At 52.4% G+C, this 25214-nt stretch overlaps 2 protein-coding genes across 5 annotated transcripts in view; one reads left to right on the forward strand and one right to left on the reverse strand.

Annotated features, from left to right (window-relative positions):
* The window catches only part of NECAB2 (N-terminal EF-hand calcium binding protein 2), a 34336-nt gene extending 30774 nt beyond the window's left edge, over positions 1 to 3562 (forward strand). For all 4 annotated transcript variants that reach the window (XM_055299732.2, XM_055299733.2, XM_055299735.2 and 1 more), the window contains 3 exons: positions 1514 to 1591; positions 2610 to 2701; positions 3119 to 3562. In XM_055299732.2, the coding sequence (XP_055155707.1) occupies positions 1514 to 1591; positions 2610 to 2701; positions 3119 to 3147 (199 nt within the window). In that variant the 3' untranslated portion in view covers positions 3148 to 3562. The remainder of the gene's footprint in view (positions 1 to 1513; positions 1592 to 2609; positions 2702 to 3118) is intronic.
* A 6882-nt stretch (positions 3563 to 10444) lies between these two features.
* The window catches only part of SLC38A8 (solute carrier family 38 member 8), a 32722-nt gene continuing 17952 nt past the window's right edge, over positions 10445 to 25214 (reverse strand). Inside the window, exons 7-11 of the mRNA XM_055299731.2 lie at positions 23460 to 23574; positions 17737 to 17884; positions 17116 to 17324; positions 13793 to 13844; positions 10445 to 10655 (exon numbers count right to left, since the gene is read on the reverse strand). Coding sequence (XP_055155706.1) covers positions 10562 to 10655; positions 13793 to 13844; positions 17116 to 17324; positions 17737 to 17884; positions 23460 to 23574 — 618 coding nt within the window. The 3' untranslated portion in view covers positions 10445 to 10561. The remainder of the gene's footprint in view (positions 10656 to 13792; positions 13845 to 17115; positions 17325 to 17736; positions 17885 to 23459; positions 23575 to 25214) is intronic.

Here is a 25214-nt window from a genome sequence, read left to right on the forward strand (position 1 = left end):
TGGGGGAGGAGCAGCCTGGGCAGGAGTGCGGCTGTTGCCGAGACCTGGGGTGGCCACAAGGGGCCATGCTTGAGTAAGTAGCCAGGATGGTGGCAGGACCCACTCCCCTCCAGGACAGCCTGCACAGGAGCAGGTGCCAGACTTCATCTTTTTCAATTAGCTGAATAAGTGGGAGGCCCCAGCGTGAAGTAGGGCCACCCCATCGCACTGTGGAGAGGAGGCAAGGTGGACGTAGGGGCTCTGGTTTGTTGAATTGGAGACGGCAAGCCTGGAGAGCCAGGTGCGATTCCACTTGCCAGGCACGGTGCACCTAAAGCTGCCCGGAGGTGTGTCTGCCCCAAGATGGAATCCAGCCTGGCCCCCTCCTTCCAGGATGAGCACTGTTGCTCCTCACCCCCAGCTCTCCCCCACCCTTTATGGTCACTTGGGGCTTCCTCATAATAGTGCACTTGCAGAGAGGAGCCCAGAGTGGCATAGGCTCTCTGTGCCTTTAAAATGAGGTGAGTGCTGTCCCCTGGGTCCCATAGAACAACTAGGGAGTTGCCTGCATCCCCTTCCTTTGTGGTCCAACACCTCCTTCGGTCAGGTCAGGTACCGTGCAGTGGGGTTGTTGCAAGCATTAAATGAGAGGACAAGTAGGAGGAAGATGCTTTGATTTTTAAAGAAAAGGTTTTATTGTTTTTTGAGACCAAATCTTGCTTTATTGCCCAGGCAGGAGTGTGAGTGGAAGCTCAGCTCCATGCAACCTCTCCCCAGAGGGTTTAAGTGAGTCTCATGCCTCAGCCTCCTGCATCACTGGGATTACAGGCATGGGCCACCAGGCCCAGCAAGTTTTCATATTTATTTTTTTTTAAGAGACAGGGTTTCCCCGTGTTGGCTAGGTTGGTCTTGAACTCCTGGCCTCAAGTAATCCACCTGCCTCGACCCCCCAAGACTTCCCAAAGTTCTGGGATTACAGGTGTGAACCATCACCTTCAGCCAACTGGTTTTGTTTAAATAAATGTTCACATTTTAACCTGACATTTCAACATGACATTTCAGCTGGGCACAGTGGCTAAAGTTTGCAATCCTGGCACTTTTGGAAGCCAAGGTGCAAAGACTGCCTGAGCCCAGGAGTTCAAGACCAGTGTGGGGAGCATAGCAAGACCCCATCTCTACTAGGACATTTTTTGAATTAGGCCAAGTGGTGCACACCTCTAGTCCTGCCTACTTGGAAGGCTGAAGTGATTGTGCCACTGCACTCCAGCCTGGGCAACAGAGTGAGACCCCGTCTCAAAAGAAAAACTACATTGCATTGTTTCTATTTAACAGATAGCTATTGGCCACTATAAGAAGCCAGGCCTTATTCCCTGTGCTAGGGTCACCCTGTCGAGTCCCGAGGGAGGTCAAGACAGGAAGAAACGTTGAAGGCAGCCCTTGTGTATAGTGGTGGGCCTCAGGCCACCCCAGGGGAGCAGCACTGAGGTGGCCTCAGTTGGGCTCCAGCCTCCCCCCTGCCCGTCTCCTGTTGCAGCATCACTGCCCTGAGGCTCTCGGACGGCTTCACTTTTGTCATCTATGAGTTCTGGGAGACAGAGGAGGCGTGGAAGAGGTGAGATGCTGGGTCCCCACAGCAGGTGAGGGGGACAGAGGGAGGGGCCGGGGCTGTCTTCCTAGAGCCAGACCTCCTTGGAGGGGAAGGTAATGCTGAGTCCAGTAAGCAGATTCCTGAGGCATCTACCTCCTGGCATGCTTGCCTCAGTCAACCCCAGTGGAGTAGTGAGACCCCCCACTACACTCAGCGGGGCTCTCCTGCCGTCCCCAGGGTTGCTTCTGTGGCCCTAGAGCACCTTGTCCTCCTGGAACACCCCTGGGGGGCGAGGCACGGCCTTCTTTCCTACCCTGTAGAGTTGAGGGCAGGACGTGGAAGGTAACTGAGTCCCCATGTGATCAATTGTTCCAGCGCCTAACCTCCCCTCCAGCTGAGTGCCTGGTACGAGCAACAGAGATGGGGTTAGGGTGTCATCAACTCTGACGGGCTTTAGGCCGTTGTCATCTGCTCGGAGCACATCTGGGACAGGTTCCTCCACACTCTAGGCGGAGACTATTTCTGATGCGCCAGACCCCACAGACAGGAAGCGGGGCCTAGGGGTAGCCCATGCACCCACATCCTGCTTGGTAAACATGGTTTGCTGACAAACTCAGGACCCCAGTGGGAACAGGGGCTGTCATGAGAAGTGAGGGTGTCTCCTCCCTGTCCGTACTTCAGTGACTCATAAAACAAGGCCTAAAACCCTTCCCAGCTTCTGTGTTATCATGGGTCGCAGGCAGAAGATGGCCCCACTCCTCCTCCTAGGGTAAAGGGGGAGGTAGAGGCTCTGTGCAGTGAGTAGGGGGATCCCACTGCCCATATATAGCTCACAGGGAAAAGAGAAGCTCACTGCCCACCCCTGAGATCCCCAGAGTCAGCCTCCCTGGGTACCCCTCACCTTTCCACAAACGCTCTGAGTCCAAAGACTCCCCCTGTTCTTATTGATAAGCTCCCCGTTTTGGGCAGAACTAGGATTAATAGGGGATCCACACGTGGAGCTGCGCTCCTGCCGCCCCTGACTAACGCCCCTGCGTCACAGGCACCTGCAGAGCCCCGTGTGTAAGGCGTTCCGGCACGTCAAGGTGGACACGCTGAGCCAGCCTGAGGCCCTCTCCAGGATCTCGGTGCCAGGTAGGGGGCAAAGGCCTGGAACTGTATTGGCCACCTGCCTAGACAGAAGGGCAAGAGCCTAGAGGCTGCCCCGTATCTCTCGGGGACTTGGCTGCTTGCTGTGGCCCCACTGTAAGCTCCTGACACCAGTGCCAGGTGTGCAGAGAGGGTCCTAGAGGAGAGGACCAGCCCTGAGGTGGCCCCACATACAGGTATGCCGGCCAGAGCCTGCACCAGAGCACCCCCTCCATGGCCCCCTACTTCCAGCCAGACTGAATTTCCCTTCCCAGGTGTGGGGTTTGCACCTGGGTGACCAGCAAGGACCTGTGTGTCACACAAGGACTCAAAGCCATCCCCCCACCTGCCCTTCAAGACCACCACCAGCTACAAGGCTGCCCACGTTCGTACTCCTTCCCTCTAACGTGTCTCTCCTTCTAGCTGCTTGGTGCATGGTGGGACGGGACTGACAGCCTCCCAGCGGCCCATGGAGGAGCCCACCAGCTTCTTCTGCTCGTGAAGGAAATCCCCTGTTTCCTAGAAACTTTGGTGCAGAAGCTTCTTTTCAATCCATCCTCCACAAGAAGGTGTGTCCCTGCTGTGAAGTGAAGGATGCCTCCCCTGCCCCGACCTGAGAAAGCAGAGCAGTGTCTGTGCTGCCAGGTCCTGGTGAAGCCTAAGGTTGTGCGTGAAGGGGGTGGCTTCCTGCAGCCAGCACCCCCACCTCCTGGTCCCTCCCCCACCCCTCACACGGCCACGCATGACCCACACTCACCACGCCCAGCCCTCTTCAGTGACATTCTTCTACTTGGTAGGAGACATGACCCTGTAGTGCCCAAACTAGTCAGGCAGCTACCCAGGCGCCAAATAAACCCTGGGTGGGAAGGGCTGTGTGCTCTGTGTCTGTTTCCTGGTTGACAACAGCAGGGGGCCAGGGACCCTTCAAGTGCTCCCAGCCTGTTTTCTGAACCATACAATGGAGGTGGGTGCTCCCCGCGGTATTGGGGAACTAGGCTCATGCCTGTGCAGGAGCTCAGCATCACACCCACCCTCAGCTCAGTAATTCAAAGGACTGGACACAACTGTCAGAGTCACAGTCAGGGTGGATGACAGACAAAATCCAGCAAAGAAAGTGGCTCCCGGAGTCGGGGCCAGGCACGGGGCCGCCAGTAAAAGCACACAGCACTGAACCCTCCCAACTTCAATGCGGATAGGGCATCACCAATCAGGGATGCAGTCCCGAGCCTTACTGGGGTTCGGTGACGCATACACGGCTGACACCTCATGGTTCAACACCCCACCATAAATCACATGGTTGGCACAGAGCATGCAGTGTGGCCCAACACAGACAGTCTCACCAGGCAGGACGCTCCAGGGATGGGTGAATCCTTCCCAGCACATCTGTGCATTAGCCATTCAACACGGCAGGAGACCCCGACTATGAAACGGAAATCATGTCTTAAGTCTTATTCTGGAAACTTTGTAACTTCTTCCTATTTCTCAGTCCTGGTTAGCAGGAAAGAAGTCACTCACAGCCCAGTGCAGTGGCTTAACCTGTCAGCCCAGCACTTTTTGGGAGGCCGAGGCTGGTGGAACACCTGAGGTCAAGAGTTTGAAACCATCCTAGCCAACACACAGTTAAACCTCGCCTCTACTAAAAATATAAAAATAAGCCGGGGATGATGGTACACACCTGTAATCCCAGCCACTTGGGAGGCTGAGGCACGAGAATCGCTTGAACCCAGGAGGTGGAGATTGCAGTGAGCCGAGATCACACAACTGTACCCTCGGCAACAGAGTGAGACTGTCTAAAAAAAAAAGCAAATCACGCACAAAAGTTCAAAGGACAAAGAGAATGGTGGGTCTGGCTCCTAAAACAGGGCAGAGCCAAGACCATGTGCCGGGGCACAGGTGGGAGCCCTGGGGGGGAAGGGGCAGGACCCGGAATGGGCACCTTTCTACCTCCTGCACAGAGCCTGCAGGGCTGGCCAGCGCCACATCTAGTTATTCACACTGTCGCCACCCAGCGAGGTCCCTGCCCACACTGTCCAGCCCCCTGTGGTTGCCGGGAGCTTTGAAGCCCCTGCTTCCAGGCAGGTCCCTCCCCCTTGGGTCCTGCCACCTCCTTGCGGGGTGTGATGCCCGCTGCTGCAAAACCAGCAAAACACGACATGAGCTTGTAGGAAAAGAAAAGGGCGTTCAAGAACCATCTGTATGTCTCCAAGCTGAATGTCCCTATACCACCCTGTCAGGGCCTGTTTTCTCACCTGTAAAGTGGGGAAAAGACCCCTCCCTTGAAGGATCAGGGGCTTCACTGCCTGATGCAGGAGAATGTCACTTACAGGCTCCTGCTGCCCCACCCACAAGGCTGGTGTATTCCAACCAGCTAAGCTATTTTAATAACATTCTCAGGGCCTAAGGCTTTCTGGGGTACACCTGAGGAACCTCCTTTAGCCGGGCCTGTTCCCCTCCCACATGTCACATCTGCCCAGCCCTCCACAGGGGGTGGTGTCGCTGCTGATTGCAGCCCATGTGCACTGAAAGGCTTCGGGGGCCCCCTCAGAACCTGACTGGCCAGGGATGGGCTCTGACAAGACCATATTTCAACCCTAAAAGCGCTAAGAAAGAGCTCCCACTTAATTCACACTTCCCAGCATGGCACACTCAAGCACTCGGCCGGCCCATCTCCCTCCATGCTCCCTATGCTGTCCTGCTCTTGGCAGGTGAGGAGATGGAGACAGAGAGGGCAGTAAGTGGCACAGACAGTAAGTGGCTCAAGTCAGATCCAAACCCAGAGTTCTGTGCCTAACCCCTGCGCCACACAGCATCCACCCACGAGGAACAACAGCCTCAGGTTAACCCATTAAGATCAGAATCAGGTTCCTCCAAATGCGAATGGCGAAGTACCGTATCCCATAGAAGTACCGTATCCCAGCAATTCCACTTCTAGGGATATACTTTACCTGAAACAGAAAAAGGCATCCAAACACTCACTTGGCCCACGTACTCCTAACAGCAGTATACACAATAGCCACAAGGTAGAAACTATCCAAATATTCATCAGCCGATGAAGGCATGAACAAATGCGGTCTCTCCAAACAGCTTATCATTCAGTCATCAACAGGAGTGAAGGACTGGGCCGTCGGTGACTCGAAAACCCCACACTGAGTGAAGGCAGGCAGGCAGACACAACAGACAGCGTCTAATATTCCACTTACATGAGACGTCCAGAATAAGCAAATCCATGTAGACAGAAAGCACAGAGTGGCTGCCTCTAGGATGGGGAAGAGGAAGAGGGGAGGGACGGATCATGGGCAGGGGGCTTTCCTCGGGATGGAATGTTCTAGAACTAGAGGGAAGTGATGGTGACGAAGCATTGCAAATATACTAAAGGCCACTGAATCCGATGCTTTAAGATGGCTAGTTTTACGTTATGTGAGTTGCATTTCAATGTTTAAGAATCTCAAATCACTCTCAAAAACAGTTCACCATCTGTACTGAGCCAGTAGAGCTGCATACTCACCAGGCCCGGTTCAAAACCTGCCAGTTGTCCCTGGGAGGCATCTGTGGGTGGGCAACTCCTCCTGAGGCGCTTGGGGCCAGCAGTGCCCTGGGCTGGGCCTCTGAGCCAAGGGAAAGAGGTCTCCCCTGCAGCCTACCATGCTCAGAGCAGGAGCACAAGGCATTTGCACTATGAAGCATCACCGGGCCATGTTCAAAGCGGTTACTTCTGACTCCACTGACACACAGCTGTCACCCTTGGCCAGGTGCTGCAACAGGACACGCTCTGTGTCGAGGGCTTTGCAAGGACCTCAGCTCAGACTCACAGCCATCCTGGGAGGGAGGGGCTGTCCACAGCTTCATTTTGGAAAAGGACAAAAAGGTCTGAACTGGAAGGCTGGAAAACACCAAGAGGAAGGGTGCTGAGGCCGAGGAGAGCACTGGCAGGGATTTCGTGCAGTCACCACCCTAGGAACAGGCTTTGCCGAGGCCACACAGCTGCTAAGTGGCAAGCAGAGTCAAATCATCTGCCAGCCCCAGAGCCCGTGTGCTGGAAGCCCTACACACTGTCACCTGGCCCCTGAGGACATCTGGCTGGAAGGTGACATCCCAGCTTCTACCACTGTGATTGCATGAGCTGTGTCCTTGCATTATAATTTGCAGACAGTCATGGGAGGATCACATCGACCTGTCATAGAATCGAGATGGAAGCCTTTGTCCTGAGTAGTGATATTCAGTCACCCCTCAAAGAGCCCCACCATCACCTCTTAGCATTGAGTGCCAGTGCACTTGCCTCCTGAGGTGCTTTCCTGCCTTGGGGTGAGTCCCCACCTCCTCATACTTCCCTTTTCCCCTTGGCTCCCAGGAAACTCAGGTACCCCTTGCCAATCACGACCTTGGTCTTCTGGGAATAAAGCTGCATTGCTTGGGCCTCCGTTGTGTGTGAGGTATCCCATCAGCTCCTCTGGATCCATCATCGACTTTAATCCTCATAAGAGACCTGCTTTGTACACAGTAAGCCTGCTCCATTTTGCTGGTAGGGAAACTGATTCTGCAAAGAGGTTCACACACTTCCCAAGGCTTTGAGATAGCAAAGGGCAGACCCAGCGTTCAAAACCAACGGTCCAACTCCAAAGCCACTTCACACACAGCCTTCTTTGATGGCATGACCCTCACCCCGCCACTTTGCTATCTCAGGACTCTCCATAAATAGTACTGGCACAGCCCCAGACTTCCTGGCCAGGGTCACAGAGCCCTTTAGGAAGCAGGCAGGCATAAATAAGAAATGAATGACAACTATTCAGCCTCACCTCTCACTCTAGGGTGATAAATTCTCCATTACAGCAATCTGGGCTCAGTGCAGTGGCTCATGCCTGTAATTACAACACTTTGGGAGGCCAAAGTGGGAGGATTGCTTGAGGCCAGGAGTTCGGGACCACGCTGGGCAAACACAGTAAGACCCTGACTCAAAAAAAAAAAAAATACACAAAAATTAGCTGGGCATGGTGGTGCATGCCTGTGGTCCCAGCTACTCAGGAGGCTGAGGCAAGAGGATTACTTGAGCCTGGGAGTTGCAGGCTGCAGTGAGCAGTGATGGTGCCCCCGCAATGTAGCCTCAGTAACACAGTGAGACCCTCTCCCCCACCCCCCAAAAAAAAAAAAAAAAAAAAAAGAGGCCTGACATACTGGCTTACACCTGTAATCCCAGTGCTTTGGGAGGCTGAGGTAGGTGGATCATCTGAGGTCAGGAGCTCAAGACCAGCCTGGCCAACACGGCAAAACCCCATCTCTACTAAAAATACAAAAATTAGCCAGGCATGGTGGCAGGTGTCTGTAATCCCAGGCTGAGTCAGGAGAATTGCCTGAATCCAGGAGGGGGAGGTTGCAGTGAGCTGAGATCGTGCCACTGCACTCCAGCCTGGAGACAGAGTGAGACTCCATCAAAAAATAAAAAATAAAAAAAAAATAGAGCAATCTGCCCACACGTGTCCCAATTCCCAAGGCCTGGGAAGATGCTGTGGCCCTTGAACACAGGCTGTGACAGGTCATGGTACGGTTGGTCAGACATTGAAGAAGAGTCCTGGGTACCTTCCCAATACCCCCACAGGGTCAGAGTCTACACCTGCAGCCACACTTCTCCCATCCCCCAGCAGCCAGGCTACCGGAGCCCCAGGGCCAGGCACCTATTCCCACCTCCGTCCCCCCGACTCTGCTGTCTCCTCAGCATGGCATGTAAAGTGGGAAGGAAAAGAATTTAACCCCAAATGAATTCTGATCTAATCTCTGTACCTTCAGGACACGCAGCCTGGATTTTTCCAAGCCTCAGTTGCCTAACCTGTAAAATGGGCACGTCTAGAAACATTATGCTAAGTCCAACGAGGCAGACACAAAGGCCCACATACATGTTAGGCTGTTCAGAGGGCGTGCCCGTAACGGGCAAACCCAGAGACTGAGAGCAGCTGCACAGCTGCTGGGAGCCAAGGGAGGAAGAAATGGGGGGTGACTGCTAATGGGCACTGAGTTTCTTCTGGGGGTGACGAAAACGGACTACAATTAGTGGGGCAGCTGCACAGCTCTGTGAGTGCACTAAAAACCACTAGATTGTACACTTTAAAGAAGTGAATCTTTATGGCATACACCTTATATCTCAATTTTGAAAATTCATGCATGTGGACAAACTGAAATAAATGTGGACCTGTCACCGCCATCCTTGCACGGTCACGTGCATTACACCACGTGACAGCAGGAAGAGCCTGGCCTACTACCTACCCTGAGGAAGGCATCCTCAAACGTCAGTCCCACCCTCCCCTGACTCTGGCACTGCTGGCTTCTAGGAGGATGTCCCAAGGCAGAGAAGCTTGGCCTGCATTGAATCTAGCAACCGGGGCCTGTGCAGGGTCAATGCCAGGTAGGACGCAAAGGAGCAGCTGGGTCCCTGTCTGCCTCTCCATATCCTGCCTTCCTCTCCCTTTTTTTTTTTTTTTTTTTTTGTTATTGTTGTTGAGATTGAATATTGTTCTGTCACCCAGGCTGGAGGGCAGTGGCACAATGTCGGCTTGCTGCAACCTCCACCTCTCAGGTTCAAATGATACTCCTGCCTCAGCCTCCCGAGTGGCTGAGATTACAGGTGCCCCCCACCATGCCCAGCTAATTTTTTTGTATTTTCAGTAGAGACGGGGTTTCACCATGTTGGCCAGGCTGGTTCTCAAGCTCCTGACCTCAAGTGATCTGCCCATGTCGGCCTCCCAAAGTGCTGGGATTACAGGTGTGAGCCACTGCGCCCAGCTACCTCCTTTTCTTTACCCAGGCCCTGGAAGCAAACCTCGTCTCCTCTCGCTCTCTGCTGCCAGTGTGACCCCTTGCCCCAGAACTGGGGAGGCCACCAGGGAGAACCACAGATCCAACAGTCCACTTGGCTTCCAGGCTCTTTGGCTCCAGCTGGTTGGAGGGAAAGCACAGTTTCCTTGGAGTCATCCACTCTCCGTGGGGCATGGGCCAAGTGCATGGCAGTGTGGCCTGTTCCAGGCATACATCTCCTTGAGCCTCTCCCAGCCAAGGGCAGGATTCAGGCATTTCCTGCGCCCTGGCCAAAGGACGGCTTGAGTCCATCACCATCGCCAGCCATGCCTCCTCCCACTCCCTTCTGGGCTTCCCACCCCTGTGCAGTATCCTTGCCTGACACCCTTGGTCCTGACACTCCAAAGCCAGTCATCTGGGCCTCAGATCTAGCTCCCTTTTATGGATTGAATCTTGTCTCCCAGAAACATCAGTTGAGGTTGAACCCCCAGAACCTGTGAACATAACCTTATTTGGAAACTGCATCTTTGTGGGTCCTAATTAATACAAGATGCAGTCAACTTCAGATGAGATCACACTACGTACGGGGGTGGGGGGAGCTCACTTAATGATGGGTATCTTTTTAAGAGAGAGATTCGGACACAGAGGTTACACAGGGGAGACTCACATGAAGACAAGAGCAGACACGAGTCAGGCAGCCACAAGCCAAGGGGTGTCGGCCACCCCTAGAACTGGGAAGAGACAGGAGGGAGCCTCCCCCAGAGCCCACAGAGGGAGCATGGCCCTAATGACACGTGATTTCAGACTTCTGGCCTCCAGAGATGAGATGCAATAAGCGTCTGTTGTTTTAAGCCACCAGAGTGCAGTTATGGTCATTTATCCCACGGCCATAAGAACTTTCCTCACCTTGGTACCAGAAACCCTTCAAACCAGCAGAGCCCAACGAGCAGCCCAAGGAGGCAGAAGGCATCAGTCTCTCCAGCATCTTTATGATGAAAAGAAATGACATCGGTCTCCTGGCTGCACACGGCAGCCACGTAGGGTCAGTCCCCGGAGGGCCCCTTCCTGCCCGGCGCTGGCTGCCCATCAGAACATCTCCCAGACCGCTGCCACCGTGCTCTGCCCAAAGATGAAGGTGCCAACCACCACAGAGACCACTCCCCAGACCTCCAGGCAGCACCTGCCAAGCCAATAAACCCAAGTCATATCTTTTCTGGAGTTTTGCACAAATAAGACACACACACATAAAAAATTCACTACGTACAGCCCAGTATGGAGTCTTCAATTTGGAAAAAAGAAAAATTCAGAATATTCCCAGTTACCTGTAGGGATAGGCTTCCAAGATAATGGGAAGCAAAGAACCTAGGCAATTTTTTTTTTTTTTGAGGTGGAGTCTCATTCTGTTGCCTAGGCTGGAGTGCAGTGGCACGATCTCGGCTCACTGCAACCTCCACCTCCCGGGTTCAAGCAATTCTCCTGCCTCAGCCTCCCAAGTAAGTGGGACTACAGGTGCGCACGATGACACTAGGCCAATTTTTGTATTTTTAGTAGAGATGGACTTTCACCAAGTTTGCTAGGCTGGTCTTGAACTGCTGACCTCAAGTGATTCGCCCTCCTCAGCTTCCCAAAGTACTGGGATTACAAACGGGAGCCACCATTCCTGGCCCCAGGGAATTTTTAAAAGCCCTCCGATCCCACCTGTTATTTCATAATCTTATTTCTCCCCAGTATTTTATCAAATAAAAAGACACAGGGGCCGGGCATGGTGGTGCATGCCTATAATCCCAGCACTTTGGGAGGCTGAGGTGGGCGGATTCACCTGAGGTCATGAGTTCAAGACCAGCCTGGCCAACATGGTGAAACTCCATCTCTATTAAAAATAAAAATAAAAAATTAGCCAGGCATGATGGCAGGCACCTGTATTCCCAGCTACGTGAGAGGCTGAGGCAGGAGAATTGCTTGAACCCGGGAGGTGGAGGTTGCAATGAGCCAAGATTGCACCACTGCACTCCAGCCTGGAGGACAGAGCAAGACTCCATCTCAAAAAAAGAAAAAGACACGGAGAGAGGGGAGACACTACTTTGAGAAGTCCCCCCACCCTCTCTTTCTGCTCCTCAGCCTCTGATGAAACCCCACGAAAGTGAAGGAGAAGACGCAAGCTCTAACTCACACACCATCTCAGAGGGGTAGGGGAGGAGGACGCAGGAGGCAGAGGTGGCTGCGACTGGCAGCCACCGAGGCCACATGTGTGAGCTTCGTAATGTAACCAGAGATGGGGTAGACGGGGTAGACAAGGAGGTCAGAGCGATAACAAGATTTTCACAAAATGGCAGGGCCACCAGAGATATTTCTGGCCCCATTAACAAAGGCCAGAAGGCTGGGTTGTCATGGAAGGAACATTTCTAACCGAGCAGCATCTCAGCACGGCTGTTCAGCGCCATAAACATCCATTCATCTGTCCGGGCACTGTGAGGCTAATGTGCCTGTGGGCTGCGGCCCTCCTGGAGCAGCGCTAACGTATTAGAAGGACCTAAAGCAGTTTTAGCAATAAAAATATCTTGAAAGCTCATCAGTAAAAACTGTTGTGAGCTCAGATCAAGGGACAAAACAAAAAGCATAAAGACTCCGAAGAGCGCCCCAGGGAATGAGCAGCTTAGTGGGTTACCAGACACTGGGAGGCTGGTTCTAAATCCAAGGCAGGTTTAGAAACATCCAGAAACACGGCTCTCAATCCAGAAGAAACCGGGCCAGGCCTGCTCCTTTGCAAAAACCAAGCTTGGGCTCAATGGGGCTAGAGGGATGGGGGCTATAGGGGAACAGACCTACAGCTGGGACCCAAATTCACAGTTGCTGCCATTTAACATTATCTGTGGTAGGATGAAGGGTGGTCCCCAAAATTCGTGTCTACCTGGAACCTGTGCTTGCTAGCTTATCTAGAAACTGGATTTTGCAAAAGTAATTATGTAAAAGATCTTGAGAGAAGATGCAACCCAGATTTAGGGTGGACCCTAAATCTGATGGTAAGTATCCTTATAAAAGAAAGGCAGCCAGGTGTGATGGTGGGCGTCTGTGGTCCCAGATACTCAGGAGGCTGAAGCAGGAGGATTGCTTGAGCCCAGGAGGTTGAGGCTGTAGTGAGCCACAATTATGCCACTGCACTCCAGCCTGAGCAACAGAGCAAGACTGTCTCAAAAAATAAAATAAATAAAAGCAGAGGAATATTTGAGACACAGAGACACACGGAGAAAGCTAGATAAAGGCAGAGGCAGAGACCGGAGTGATGCAGCCACAGGCCAAGGAGCACCTGGGGCCACCAGAAGCTGAGGAGCCTTCAGAGTCCAGCCTTGCCAGCACCTGGATTTCACACTCCTGGCTCCAGAACTAAGAAAAAAATTCATTACTGTTGCTTTAAGCCTCCCCACCATGCCCCAATTTAGGATAATTTGTTACAATAACCCCATAAAACTAATACATCATCTCTTTACCTGTCTCAGCCTCAGTTTCCACATCTATGGAATGGGAGGGAGTCACCCAGACCCTCAGACTACCCAGGGGCGGCTGAGGAAGAACACATCATTCATGTGTACATCGTCCTCTTCCGTGAGTCAGACTCAGCTGCTCAGTGGCAAAGTACAGAGGCTCAGCTGTGTCTGATCCACAGGTCCGCTCAGGGATAAATATTTGTCAAATAAAGGAAAGATCCAAATTATCTGGTCTCAAAAGCATTGTATGCCAGGCGGGTGGGTTAGCATGGGGCCTGGGAGCCAGGGGCCTGGGTTGCATCCTAGCTCTATCCTCACTGGCCTCCTGGCCCGTCTCCTCATCTGTAGGATGAAGACATCCGGGTATGGTGAGGAGGTGAACATGTAAAAGGACCTAGCACAGTGCCTAGCAGAGGAGCCTCAGAACAGTGACCCACTGTGATGATGGAACATGTTGTCCTGGTGTCCGACCGGCCATGGGGCCTTTCTAACCCAGCCTGCACCCTGATCCTGCCCTGAGTCCGAGCCAGGTAGCAAAGGAGGGTACAGATGCACCACTGGGTGCTTCCAGAGGCTGGAATCTACATGAAATCCCAACCACAGGCCCGCAGAGTGGACGGGAAGGCCCTTGCAGGACCCAGCGTCACTGGCCTGGGCTCCTGTCCTGGCTCAGATGCCCTCATACTGGGTAGACAGAGACTCTCTTCCTGTGGCTTGCAGGTTTCTCATCTGCAAGATGCAGAGGATTGCAAGTAGGATCTCCTGGGTCCCCTGAAGCATTCTTACTCTGATCCGGGGCACACCCAGGTTGCCACCTCATCTTAGAGACACTTACTTGACTCTTGGTCCTATAGGCTCAACCCCCATTGCGCAGACGAGGCACAAACCTGCAAAAAAGACAGGGTCACCCCCAGTTCTTCGTTACCAAGCCCAAAGCAACAAAGAGGTCCCGGGAGAAGCCCTCAGGGACCCAGGAGGCCAGCAAGGCCTCTGCCCACAGGTGCCCCTGGCTCTGGCCCCCTGGAGAGGCAACGCAGTAGAGCTGGAAAGACGGTGCTGGAAGGACGAGGCTGGAGTCCCAGCTCAACATGCCCTAGTGACTTAGCCAAAAGTCTGGCAGCAACCGGCTTTCCAGAGCCCCATCTTTCAGGCAAGCTTGACAACACGCCCTTCCCAGCTGGGTCTGTGAGGAAATGGTGACAATCCATGCCTGACACCCGGGAAGTGCTCGGTAACTGGCAGCTACCATTATTTTGTTTTGTTTTGTTTTGTTTTGAGATGGAGTCTCACTCTGCCGCCAGGCTGGAGTGCAGTGGCATCATCTCGGTTCACTGCAACCTCCACCTCCTGGGTTCAAGTGACTCTCGTGCCTCAGCCTCCCGAGTAGCTGGGACTACAGGTGCGTGCCACCACGCCCAGCTAATTTTTGTGTTTTTAGTAGAGACAGGGTTTCACCATGTTGGCCAGGATGGTCTTGACCTCTTGACCTCGTGATCCGCCCGCCTTGGCCTCCCAAAGTGCTGGGATTACAGGCGTGAGCCACCGCACCCAGCCTCTTTTTTCTTTTTTTTTTTTTTTTTTAATAGGTCTGCTAGGATTCAGGGCCATGTAGCTTGGCCTAAAGTTCCCAAAGGATCCTCTCTCAACTCAAACCTGTCCTGGGCAGTCCTTCCCACCACAGGAAATAGCCAGTGCTACAACTGGCCACCTGGTCACAGAATCAGAATTTAATCCAGCAGCCCAGACCAGGGAGTGGAACGGAGGAGGCACGTGGCCACACCCTCACCTCTGAGAAGCTCCACCCAGAGCCTGAGTGACGAGCCGTGTGGCCACACCCTCAGCACTGAAAGCCCCGCCCAGAGCCTGAGGGAAGGGCTGTGACCACACTCTCATCTCTGAAAGGCCCGCCCAGGGCTGAGGGAGGAGCTGCATGGCCACACCCCTCACCTCTGAACGCCCAGCCCAGAGCCTGAAGGAGGAGCTGTGTGGCCACACCCCTCACCTCCAAAAGCCTCGCCCAGAGCCAAGCGAGGACCTACGTGGCCACACCCTCACCTCTGAAAGCCCTGCCCAGAACTGAGGGAGGAGTCGTGTGGCCACACCCCCATCAATGAAAGCTCTGCCCAGAGCATGCAGGAACAGCTGTGTGGCCACACCCCTCACCTCTGAAAGCCCTGCCCAGTCGAGGGAGGAGCTGTGTAGCCACACCCTCAATTGTGAAAGCTCCACCCTAAGCCCGAGGGAGAAGCCACATGGCCACACCCCTCACCTCTGATTGCTCCTCGCAGAGCCAGGAGCAGAGTGGCTGGCTGTTTTCCTCCCCTCCCTTCACTTCACTTCCCTATTCTTTACCCCTTAATCCCAGTAGACCCCAATTTACAGGAGCTAGGGCAGGTACGGTTAGATTCTCAAGGGACTACATCAAAGACCACCGCCTGCTAAGAACCCACTTTTCGTATTCCACACATCAGCTGGCCTCATTGATAACCAACATTTCTCTGTGGCTCTCAATTCTTCCATACCCCCCACCTCCGCGCTATTGACAAAGTTGTCACCACCCACTTACCTGGGACCCTGAACAATGTTTCATTTCGTTTCATTCCCCCATTCGAGTTTTGGAAGACCTCTAAGAGCCTCTCCCTTGGTTTCTGTAAGTTTCACCAATGGGCATCTACTTCTCGTCTGTTTGACATAAGGGCTGCATCAGGGTGTTGGGGATACCTGGCTAAGGGTCCCCAAGCTCGATGTCTGCTTGACATGGTTCCTCTGAAGGCTGAATCACAGGGTCCAATCACAGAACACGCCCTGAGGGAGTCTCGACTGTGCACTCAGCACTTGCTGTGCGTGGGGCCCTGGAACACACTCCCTACTGCGGATCTGGGGTCTCTGTTCTGGGCTCCAGTGGGCCACTACAGTGTACCCTTTTCCTCTGGAAGAAGCATCCCTCCAGCCCCCACCTTGCTGGCTTCCTCTTCCCAGGTAATGCTTGGGCTGTTTGGGAAGGTTTCCTAAGAAACCATCCTTCGCAGAAACGGTGTTTGCCTCCAGGGCCTGGAGGCAGGAGGGGAGGGAGACATTCATGGGGTGCCTTGAGCCACGTGACTTTCACATAAACGATTTTCTTTTTTAATAAAACAAAATCCTTTAGCAGGAGGCACCAGTGGTAGCATGGACAGAGCTGTATGATTGACCCTCAGCCCTGCTGCACACTAGCTATGGCCCCTGGGGGTGTTCAGGGCCTCGGTCTTCCCATCTACGGAGTGGGATAATAAAGGTTTCTCCATCAAGAATGGCCATCGGGAGCTGTATGAGTCTGCTCTCAGGCTGCTAATAAAGACCTACCAGGGACTAGGTAATGGTTTGTTTTGTTTTGTTTGAGATGGAGTTTCACTCTTGTTGCCCAGGCTGGTGTGCAGTGGCGCGATCTTGGCCCACTGCAACCTCCGCCTCCCGGGTTCAAGTGATTCTCCTGCCTAAGCCTCCTGAGTAGCTGGGATTACAGGCATATGCCACCACGGATGGCTAACTTTGTATTTTTAGTAGGCTGGTCTCGAACTCCCGACCTCAGGTGATCCGCCTGCCTCAGCTTCCCAAAGTGCTGAGATTACAGGCGTGAGACACTGTGCCTGACCAGAGGCAAGGTAATTTATAAAGAAAAGAGGTTTAATGGACTCACAGTTCCACAAGGCTGGGGAGGCCTCACAATCATGGCGAAAGGCGATAAGGAACAAAGTCACGTCTTACGTGGTGGCAGGCAAGAGAGCTTGTGTGGGGGAAGTCCCATTTATAAAACCATCAGATCTCATGAGACTTATTCACTACCAGGAGAACAGCATGCGTGGAACCACCCCCATGATTCGACCATCTCCACCTTGCCCTGCCCTTCACAGACGGGGATAATTACAGTTCACCGTGAGATTTGGGTGTGAACACAGCCAAACTGTATCAGGAGCTAATGAGATGTTTAGTGAGTGAAGGAAGGTATGTAAAGCCCAAGCCCTGTACCCGGCTCAATAAACAGGGCAGCTACATGGGGTCTTAATCCTACCCATATGTGGCTCCCACCTTCCAGAACCTTGACCTCCAAAACTGGTAGTTCCCACAGAGATGAGCAGGGAAGAACAAGTGGGCAGAAAGCCTGGAAAGCAGGGGCCTCACCTGGGAAGATGAAGATGAAGAAGGAACTGATGCCTCCGATGATGCTGACAATCTCACTCAGGTCGGGCATAAACAGCGCCATGGCGAGCGTCACGGTGACCCACAGGACGGTCAGCGGCATCCGGATCCACAGCCCTGAGGGGTCGGCCAGGGCGCTGGGCCCCCATCCCCCCAAGCAGCTCCTCCTCCAGAAGTCCTGCATCACCGACCTGGAGGCCACACCCAACACAGACACATGGGCATCCCAGGGGCGCCAGCCTCCACTTGCCAGCTGCTCCCCAGTCCTCCAGGACTCCCCCCACACCTGCCAGGGCTCCTGTTCCACACTCAGGTGTTTATTCCCCAGGAGACCTTGCCAACTCTCAGGGGTTCTGCCACCATCAGGCAGCCCATGGGGCAGGGGATGAAGCATGTGGTTCGCGTTCCAGTCCTGGCTGTGGACACACACTCACGGGGTGACTTTGGGCAGTCTACCTAAATCCTCTGTACCTGTTTCCTCCTCTCTACAATTGGAGACAATGGTAGTCCCACAGCAGTGTAGCCCACATGTAGCACATGCTCAATCACAGCACATGTCAGCAGACCATGCTTAACGGTACCCCCCACTGAGCCAGGCCTCACCTCCCCAGGAAGAGCACGATAGGGTAGACAGTTACGATGGAGACAGCAAAAAGGACCCGGGCCACAATGATGACCATGTCATTGCCTGGGTAGGACATCAAGACGTCAGCAGAAACTTCTGTCCCAAAGGTCAGGAAGCCATAAACCCCTGAAGGTGGGAAAGGACGAAAGCCAGAGAGTGGATTAGGAAAATGCTGCCCCTTTCCCCACCAACAGATGGATAGCGCCTGGCTTTACCACCTAAGATTTTCCTTAGGAGCTGACAGAAAGTTCTGGAAGGGATAGCCCAAAGCTTTCCTGTCCTAAGCCTACACATGACTCTGCTCCACGGATTCAAAACTCCTGCAGACAATTCCGCCACTTATCCTTCTTTCAAATCGCTCACAGAGCTGGTCCACAGAGCTTACCCATAGCACGTGTGTTGACTAGAAGCACAGAGCACTTTGAAAAATACAAACACACCTCCCATGCCCTGTCCATCTCACTCCTACGACATCTAAAGAAAGGAGCTAGCTGTGCACACATTTCCAAATGGGGAAAACCAAGAGCCAGGCCGTCAACGAACGCCTAGAATCACACAGCTAGTTTTCGTGGACTGAGGACTAGAGCGCCAGTCCCTTTGCCCCAACAGAGTGACACTGCTTCTGTCACCCCGGGTTGCCTGCCCTGTCCTGAGAGATCGATCTCTAAGAGCCTTGTCCCTTTCAGCTTCTCTGCAAGCCCTTTCTGAGAGGTCCCATGGCCCTGGCAGCAGGAACATGTGGAGGTGACACTGAATCACTGAGTCACACCCTCTGACCCAGGGGCTACTGAATGATGGGACCTCCTCTGCTGGGGAAGGAGTCACCCAGCAAGTTTCCTCAGTAATCACAGTATCTTAGTCCATTTTCTTTTGCTTAAAACAGAATACCTGAAACTGGGCCTCTCATAAAGAAAAGAAACTTACTTCCTACAGTTATGAAGGCTGAGAAGTCCGAGATTGAGTGCCCACACTGGTGAGGGCCTTCTTGCCAAAGGGGACTGTCTTCAGAGGTGGCACAGGGCATTGCATAGCAAGGAGGGTGAGCTCTGACTCAGCCCTCATTCCCCCCCCCACCCTTTTTTTTTTTTTTTTTTTTTTTTTGAGACAGAGTCTCTATCACCCAGGCTGGAATGCAGTGGCACGATCTCGGCTCACTGCAAGCTCCGCCTCCTGCGTTCACACCATTCTCCTGCCTCAGCCTCCTGAGTAGCTGGGACCACAGACGCCCGCCACATTTTTGTATTTTTAGTAAAGACAGGGTTTCACCGTGTTAGCCAGGATGGTCTGAATCTCCTGACCTCGTGATCCACCCGCCTTGGCCTCCCAAAGTGCTGGGATTACAGGCATGAGCCACCGTACCTGGCCTGGCCCATTCCCTCTTCTTATAAAGCCACCAGTGCCATGCCCATAACCCATTAATCCATTAAGCCCCTGCCCCATGCCTGCCTCTTACGTGGGCTGTAAGGCTGGACCTAGAAACTAAAATTGACACCAATTACATCAGGAGGAGAAAAGCCTACAGATCTTATAAATTTTCCTTCTCAATGGGATCTTAACACAGTGATGTCTGAAGCAGCAGCCAAAATGAGACGCTTTTATTCTTCTTAGACAAAGAATAAATCTGACAAGGAATGACAAGACAAAGGGGATTTGGTCAGGGCAGTGAATTTCTAGGGGAGTCACTAGGAGATATATGGGGTGGGTATAAAACTAGTGGAAGCTAAGGCTAGTTCAGCAAGTGGATTCATTCAGGTCCGTTGCAGCCAGAAATCCCGCTTCCAGGGATGAGGACTATTTTCTCACCCTGGTATGGGGAGGCGGTCCCTCCCAGAGGAATTTTTATGGCTTGATGCCTGCAGAAAGAGTCAACTCAGCTAGCCCTTTCTGAAACTACAATTTCTCCAATTATTTATTTATTTATTTATTTATTTATTTTTCAGATGGAGTCTGTCACCCAGGCTGGATTGCAGTGGCACAATCTCAACTCACTACAACCTCCACCTCCCAGGTTCAAGTGATTATCTTGCCTCAGCCTCCTGAGTAGCCTGGATTACAGGCAAGTGTCACCACACTCGGCTAAATTTTTGTGTTTTTAGTAGAAACGGGGTTTCACTGTGTTAGCCAGGATGGTCTCGATCTCCTGACCTCATGATCTGCCTGCCTCAGCCTACCACAGTGCTGGGATTACAAGCATGAGCCACCACACCAGGCCTCCAATATTTTTAACCCGAAATAATCAATGTACCAATTTGGCATAACGGCAGATGGTACGTCCTTCAACCCTTCACCACAAATGGATCAATCTGTTCATGAGAGCACTGCTCTCGACAGCTTCTTAAAAGCCCCACCTCTCAATACTGCCATACTGGCAGTTTAATTTCAACATGAGTTTTGGAGGGGACAAAGAACCAAACCACAGCATTCTGCCCCTGGTCCCCAAAACTCATATCCTTCTCACAGATAAATACCCCATGGTTATTCCAACCCCATGGCTCCAAAGTCTTCATCTTCTCCAGCACCAACTCAGAGGTCCGAAGTCCAGAGTGTGGTCCGTGAGCTTGTGAAATCAAAAGCAATCTACTTCCAGGACACAACGGCAGTGCAGGCAAAAGAAACATTCTCATCCCAGAAGAGAGACTAAGGCCAAAGAAAAGCAGTAAAGGCTCTAAGCAAGTCTGAAACCCAGCAGAGCAGACACTCAAGCTTCAAGCTGGAGGATCATCTGTTTTGACACAATGTGCCACCCCCTGGACACACTGAGGCAACCGCACTCCTACAGCTTTGCTGGCTACAGCCCACATGTCTGTTCACAGGAGCTGGCACCTCATGCTTGAAGCTTTTGCAGGCAGGTGTTGCACATTGCTGGTAACTTCGCAGTTTGTAGTCCCCGTGACAGTCCCACTCTCATGACTCCACTAGGCATTGCCCTGGCAGAGATTCTCTGCAGTAGCTCCAACCCTGCATTTCCACTTGGCATTGCACTGATGGGGGCTCTCTAGATTGGCTCCACCGCTGTGACAAGCCTCTGCCTGGACCCCTACGGTTTCCACAACATCCTTTTCTTTTTTTTTTTTTTGAGACAGGGTCTTGCCCTGTCACCCAGGCTGGAGGGCGGTGGCACAATCACAGCTCATTCCAGCCTTGACCTCCAAGGCTCAAGTGATCCTCCCTCCTCAGCCTCCTGAGCAGCTGGAACTACAGGCTCACACCACCATGTTCTGCTAATTTAAAAAATGTTTTTGTAGAGACAGGGTCTCACTACATTGGCCAGGCTGGTCTCAAACTCCTGGCCTCAAGCAGTCCTTTCACCTCACCCTCCCAAAATGCTGGGATTACACGCATGAGCCACCACACCTGGCCTGAACAACATCTTTTGAAATCTGCGTGGAGGCTGCCAAGCTTCTGTAGCTCTATCTGCCACCCTGAAGAATTAGCGCCACACAGATCCTGCCAAGGTTTACCACTTATACCTTCTGGGACTGCAGCATGAGCCAGATCAGGGGCCACTTGAGCCAAGGCTGGTGCAGCGAGGAACTCTGTGCCAGGGTCCAGGGAGCAGAGACATGAAGGCACGTAGGATAGCCTGTGGAGGCACCCTGGGTCTGTCCCCAAAACCATCCTGCCCGTGAGGCCTCTGAGCCTGTGATGGGAGGGACAGCCTCTAAGATCTTTGAAATGCCTTCAGGGTCTTTCTTCCATTCTCTAGATAATCCTTTCTCTCCGTACTAATCTCCTTAGCAAAAGGTCACAGGGCCACAACCTTAGTTTCCTATCCAGAACACGCACTGCACTCTACACGGCCAGGCTGAAAGAGTTCCAGATCTTGCTGCTTTGCTTCTCTTTTGACAATCAGTTCCATCTTCAAGTCATTTTTTGCCTGTTCCACCATAATGTGAGCAGCTAAGAGTAGCCATGCAGCATCCTGAATGCTCTGCTACTTGGGTACGTCTTCTGCCATATACCCTAGTTCATCCTTTTTTCCGGGGAAAGGCAGAGGGCGGGGAGACAGAGTCTCATTCTTGTCGCCCAGGCTGGATGCAACGGCGCGATCTCGGCTCACTGCAACCTCCGCCTCCCAGGTTCAAGTGATTCTCCTGCTTCAACCTCCCGAGTAGCTGGGATGACGTGCCCACCACCACGCCCAGCTAATTTTTGGTATTTTTAATATAAATGGGGTTTTACCATGTTGCACAGGCTGGTCTCAAAATCCTGACATCAAGTGAACCACCCGCCTCAGCCTCCCAAAGAGCTGCGATGACAGGGGTGAGCCATGTCACCTGGCCAGTTCATCCCTTTCAAGTTCAGCTTTCCACAAAGCCCTCAGGCATGGACACGGTTCAGCCAAATTATTTGCCAGTTTCTAACAGTTTTGTCCTTTACTCCAGCTTCCAAAACCTTGTTCCTCAGTTCCGTCTGAAACCTCCTCAGAATAGCCTTTACTATCCATATTTCCATGACTAACTACTGTATGTAAGAAGTTCCAAATGTTCCCTAGTCTTGTCTCTAAGCCCTCACCAGAATCTAGGCTTTTTCTAACCTGCTCCTCTGAATTCTTCCACCCTGCACTCACTGACCAGCTCCAAAGCTGCTTCCATGTTCCAAGTAGTCAATCATCAACACCCCACTCTCGATACCAATTTTCTTAGTCTATTTTTTGTTGGTTACAACAGAATGCCTGAAACTGAGTAATTTATAAAGAAAGAAAATTTATTTTTTTACTGTTATGGAGACTGACAAGTCCAGGATCGAGGCTACATCTGATGAGAGCCTTCTTGCTGGGGGGGGGGACTTTGCAGAGCCCTTAAGTGGCACGCTGGGTGTCACATGGCAAGGCGGCTGAGCGTGTGAGCTCGGCTCTCTCTTCTTCTTCTTATAAAGCCACCAGCCCCACTCCCATGATAACCTACTAATCCATTAATCCATGAATAGATTAATCCGTTCATGAGGGCAGAGGCCTCATGCCCCAATCCCCTCTTGAAGGCCCCACCTCTCAATGCTACCACATCAGGGATTAAATTTCAACATGAGTTTTAAAGAGGATAAATATTCAAACCATAACACACAGGAGTCCAAGGCTACCTCACAGATTCAATGCAGCCCAAGAACTTCCTAGATTGGAGGATACATTGGTGAATGAAAAAAAGACTGGAGTCAAGTGGCCAACCAGAAGCCAGCCGTGCCAGGGACCTGGGTCTGTGCTTCCAATACGCTGTATGATCCTGGGCATCACAGCCCCTCTCTGAGCCAAACTTTCATCACCTTTAAAGACCCTCTGCCTCCCACACACAGTTTGTGAGCACCTGAGCCCACTGCACCCACAAACGTTTTGTAAACCACTACCCAGATGTTACAGTGTAATGACCGACAGCAGTCAATAGCCTTTGAACAGCAGGCAGCAGGGCTGGGGTGTGGTGTGTAAGAGCAGGGGCTTTGGAGAAGGCTAGGCTGGAGTTCAGGTCTCAGCGTTGCACATCTAGCTGTGAAACCCTGAACAAGTTCTGGAGGCCATCTGAGCCTCAGCTTCCTCATCTATGAAATGAGGCCTTTTCCTATGGACACTAAGGATTAAATAAGTCAAGATGCTCAAAACATCGAGTATTGAGCCCAGCACGTGGTAAACTCTCTACAGAGATACTCGCTGTTACTCTTGTTTCTACTGTCAATCCCCACCCTCTGCAGGGGTGCCTGGGAAGGGCCTTACCCGTCAGGGAATAGATGAGGCAGCAGGCCAGCAACGACAGCACAGAGACCAGGGCCCAGTGGGAGAGGCTCCGTTTGCGCATGCTGCAGTAGATGGAGACAGCAGCTTCGTGACACTGCAAGACAGAGGGCGGCTCAGCAGGATGCTGGCTTCCCCTGGAACGGGCGATGCGAAAAAGCACTCATATCCAGAAGGTGGGAAATGTGGGATCTGATGAAGTTTCTCTTCAAATAGCCTGATCAATCCTTTATCCTTTAATTCACAATACACCCCCCAACCCCTTTTTCATGTTTCCTTTCTGCCTGTTACATGCCCAAACACACCACAGTACCAGGCATTATCAATACCAGCTCACATTCCTTTCCTTATTTAAAAAAAAAACTAGCTCTCTAGCTCATTACAAACACCCCCTTCCCCTTTTCCCCTCTCTCCCTTACCTGCCCACCTTATCTAAAAAAAAAAAGTTCAAATATTCAACCGAGACTAGTTTAGATTGTGCGGCCCAACCCCAGCCAATGGGAAAAGGTTAGAGGGGCAGGACTCGCATCAGGAATAAAGGCTCTTGTACCGCTTTCTTCAGGTGTGCTCTGACCAAGAAAAAGCACCCCTCTACACAAAAGTAAAATTCCTTTGCTAAGATTCCTTTGAATGTTCAATTTTCTTAAGATTTTGAGTGTTATTCCCAACAGAACCCACATGCCCACCAATAGCAGAGGGTGTAAGTAAATGGCAGGATGCTAACACACAGAACATGACGTGGCTCTGACAAAGAACCATGCACCTCAACACAGAAGAATCTCAGAACACTGAACACCACAAGAAGCCAGATAGGGGCCAGGCACAGTGGCTCACACCTGTCATCCCAGCACTTTGGGAGGCCGAAGGGGGCAAATCACTTGAGGTCAGGAGTTCGAGACCAGCCTGACCAACATGGCAAAACTCCATCTCTACTTACCATACAAAAATTAGCCAGGCATGGTGACAAGCACCTGTAATCGCAGCTACTCAGGAGGCTGAGGTAGATGAATCACTGGAATCTGGGAGGTGGAGGGTACAGTGAGCCAAGATCGTGCCACTGCACTCCAGCCTGAAAGACAGACTGAGACTCTGTCTCAAAAGAAAAGCCGGACAGCAGAGAACATTTCTGTTAATGGATGCGAAGTCCAAGTTACAAGATGAACGATTCTAGGCCGGGCGTGGTGGCTCACGCTTGTAATCCCAGCACTTTGGGAGGCCGAGGCAGGCGGATCACGAGGTCAGGAGATTGAGACCACGGTGAAACCCCGTCTCTACTAAAAATACAAAAAAATTAGCCGGGCGTGGTGGCGGGCGCCTGTAGTCCCAGCTACTCGGAGAGGCTGAGGCAGGAGAATGGCGTGAACCCAGGAGGCGGAGCTTGCAGTGAGCCGAGATTGTGCCACTGCACTCCAGCCTGGGTGACAGAGCGAGACTCCGTCTCAAAAAAAAAAAAAAAAAAAAAATGAACGATTCTACACCAGGGTTTCTCAGCCTCGGCACGATTGAAGTCTGGTGTGGGTTAACTCCTGGCAGCTGCCTTGTGTGTTTGGGGTGGGGATGTTGTGCAGTGTCCCTGGCCGGGACCTACTAGATGCCAGTAGCACCCCTCTCCCCCAAGTTGTGACAACCCAAAATGTCTCCAGACATGGTCAAATGTTCCCTGGGGGTATAAACAACCCATGTGAACCCCTCTCTGTGGTGCTAGAAGCAGGATGGTGGTTTGGGTAGGGTGGGTGC

The sequence above is a fragment of the Symphalangus syndactylus genome, chromosome 11, assembly GCF_028878055.3.
Source record: "Symphalangus syndactylus isolate Jambi chromosome 11, NHGRI_mSymSyn1-v2.1_pri, whole genome shotgun sequence".
Taxonomy (NCBI): Eukaryota; Metazoa; Chordata; class Mammalia; order Primates; family Hylobatidae; genus Symphalangus; species Symphalangus syndactylus.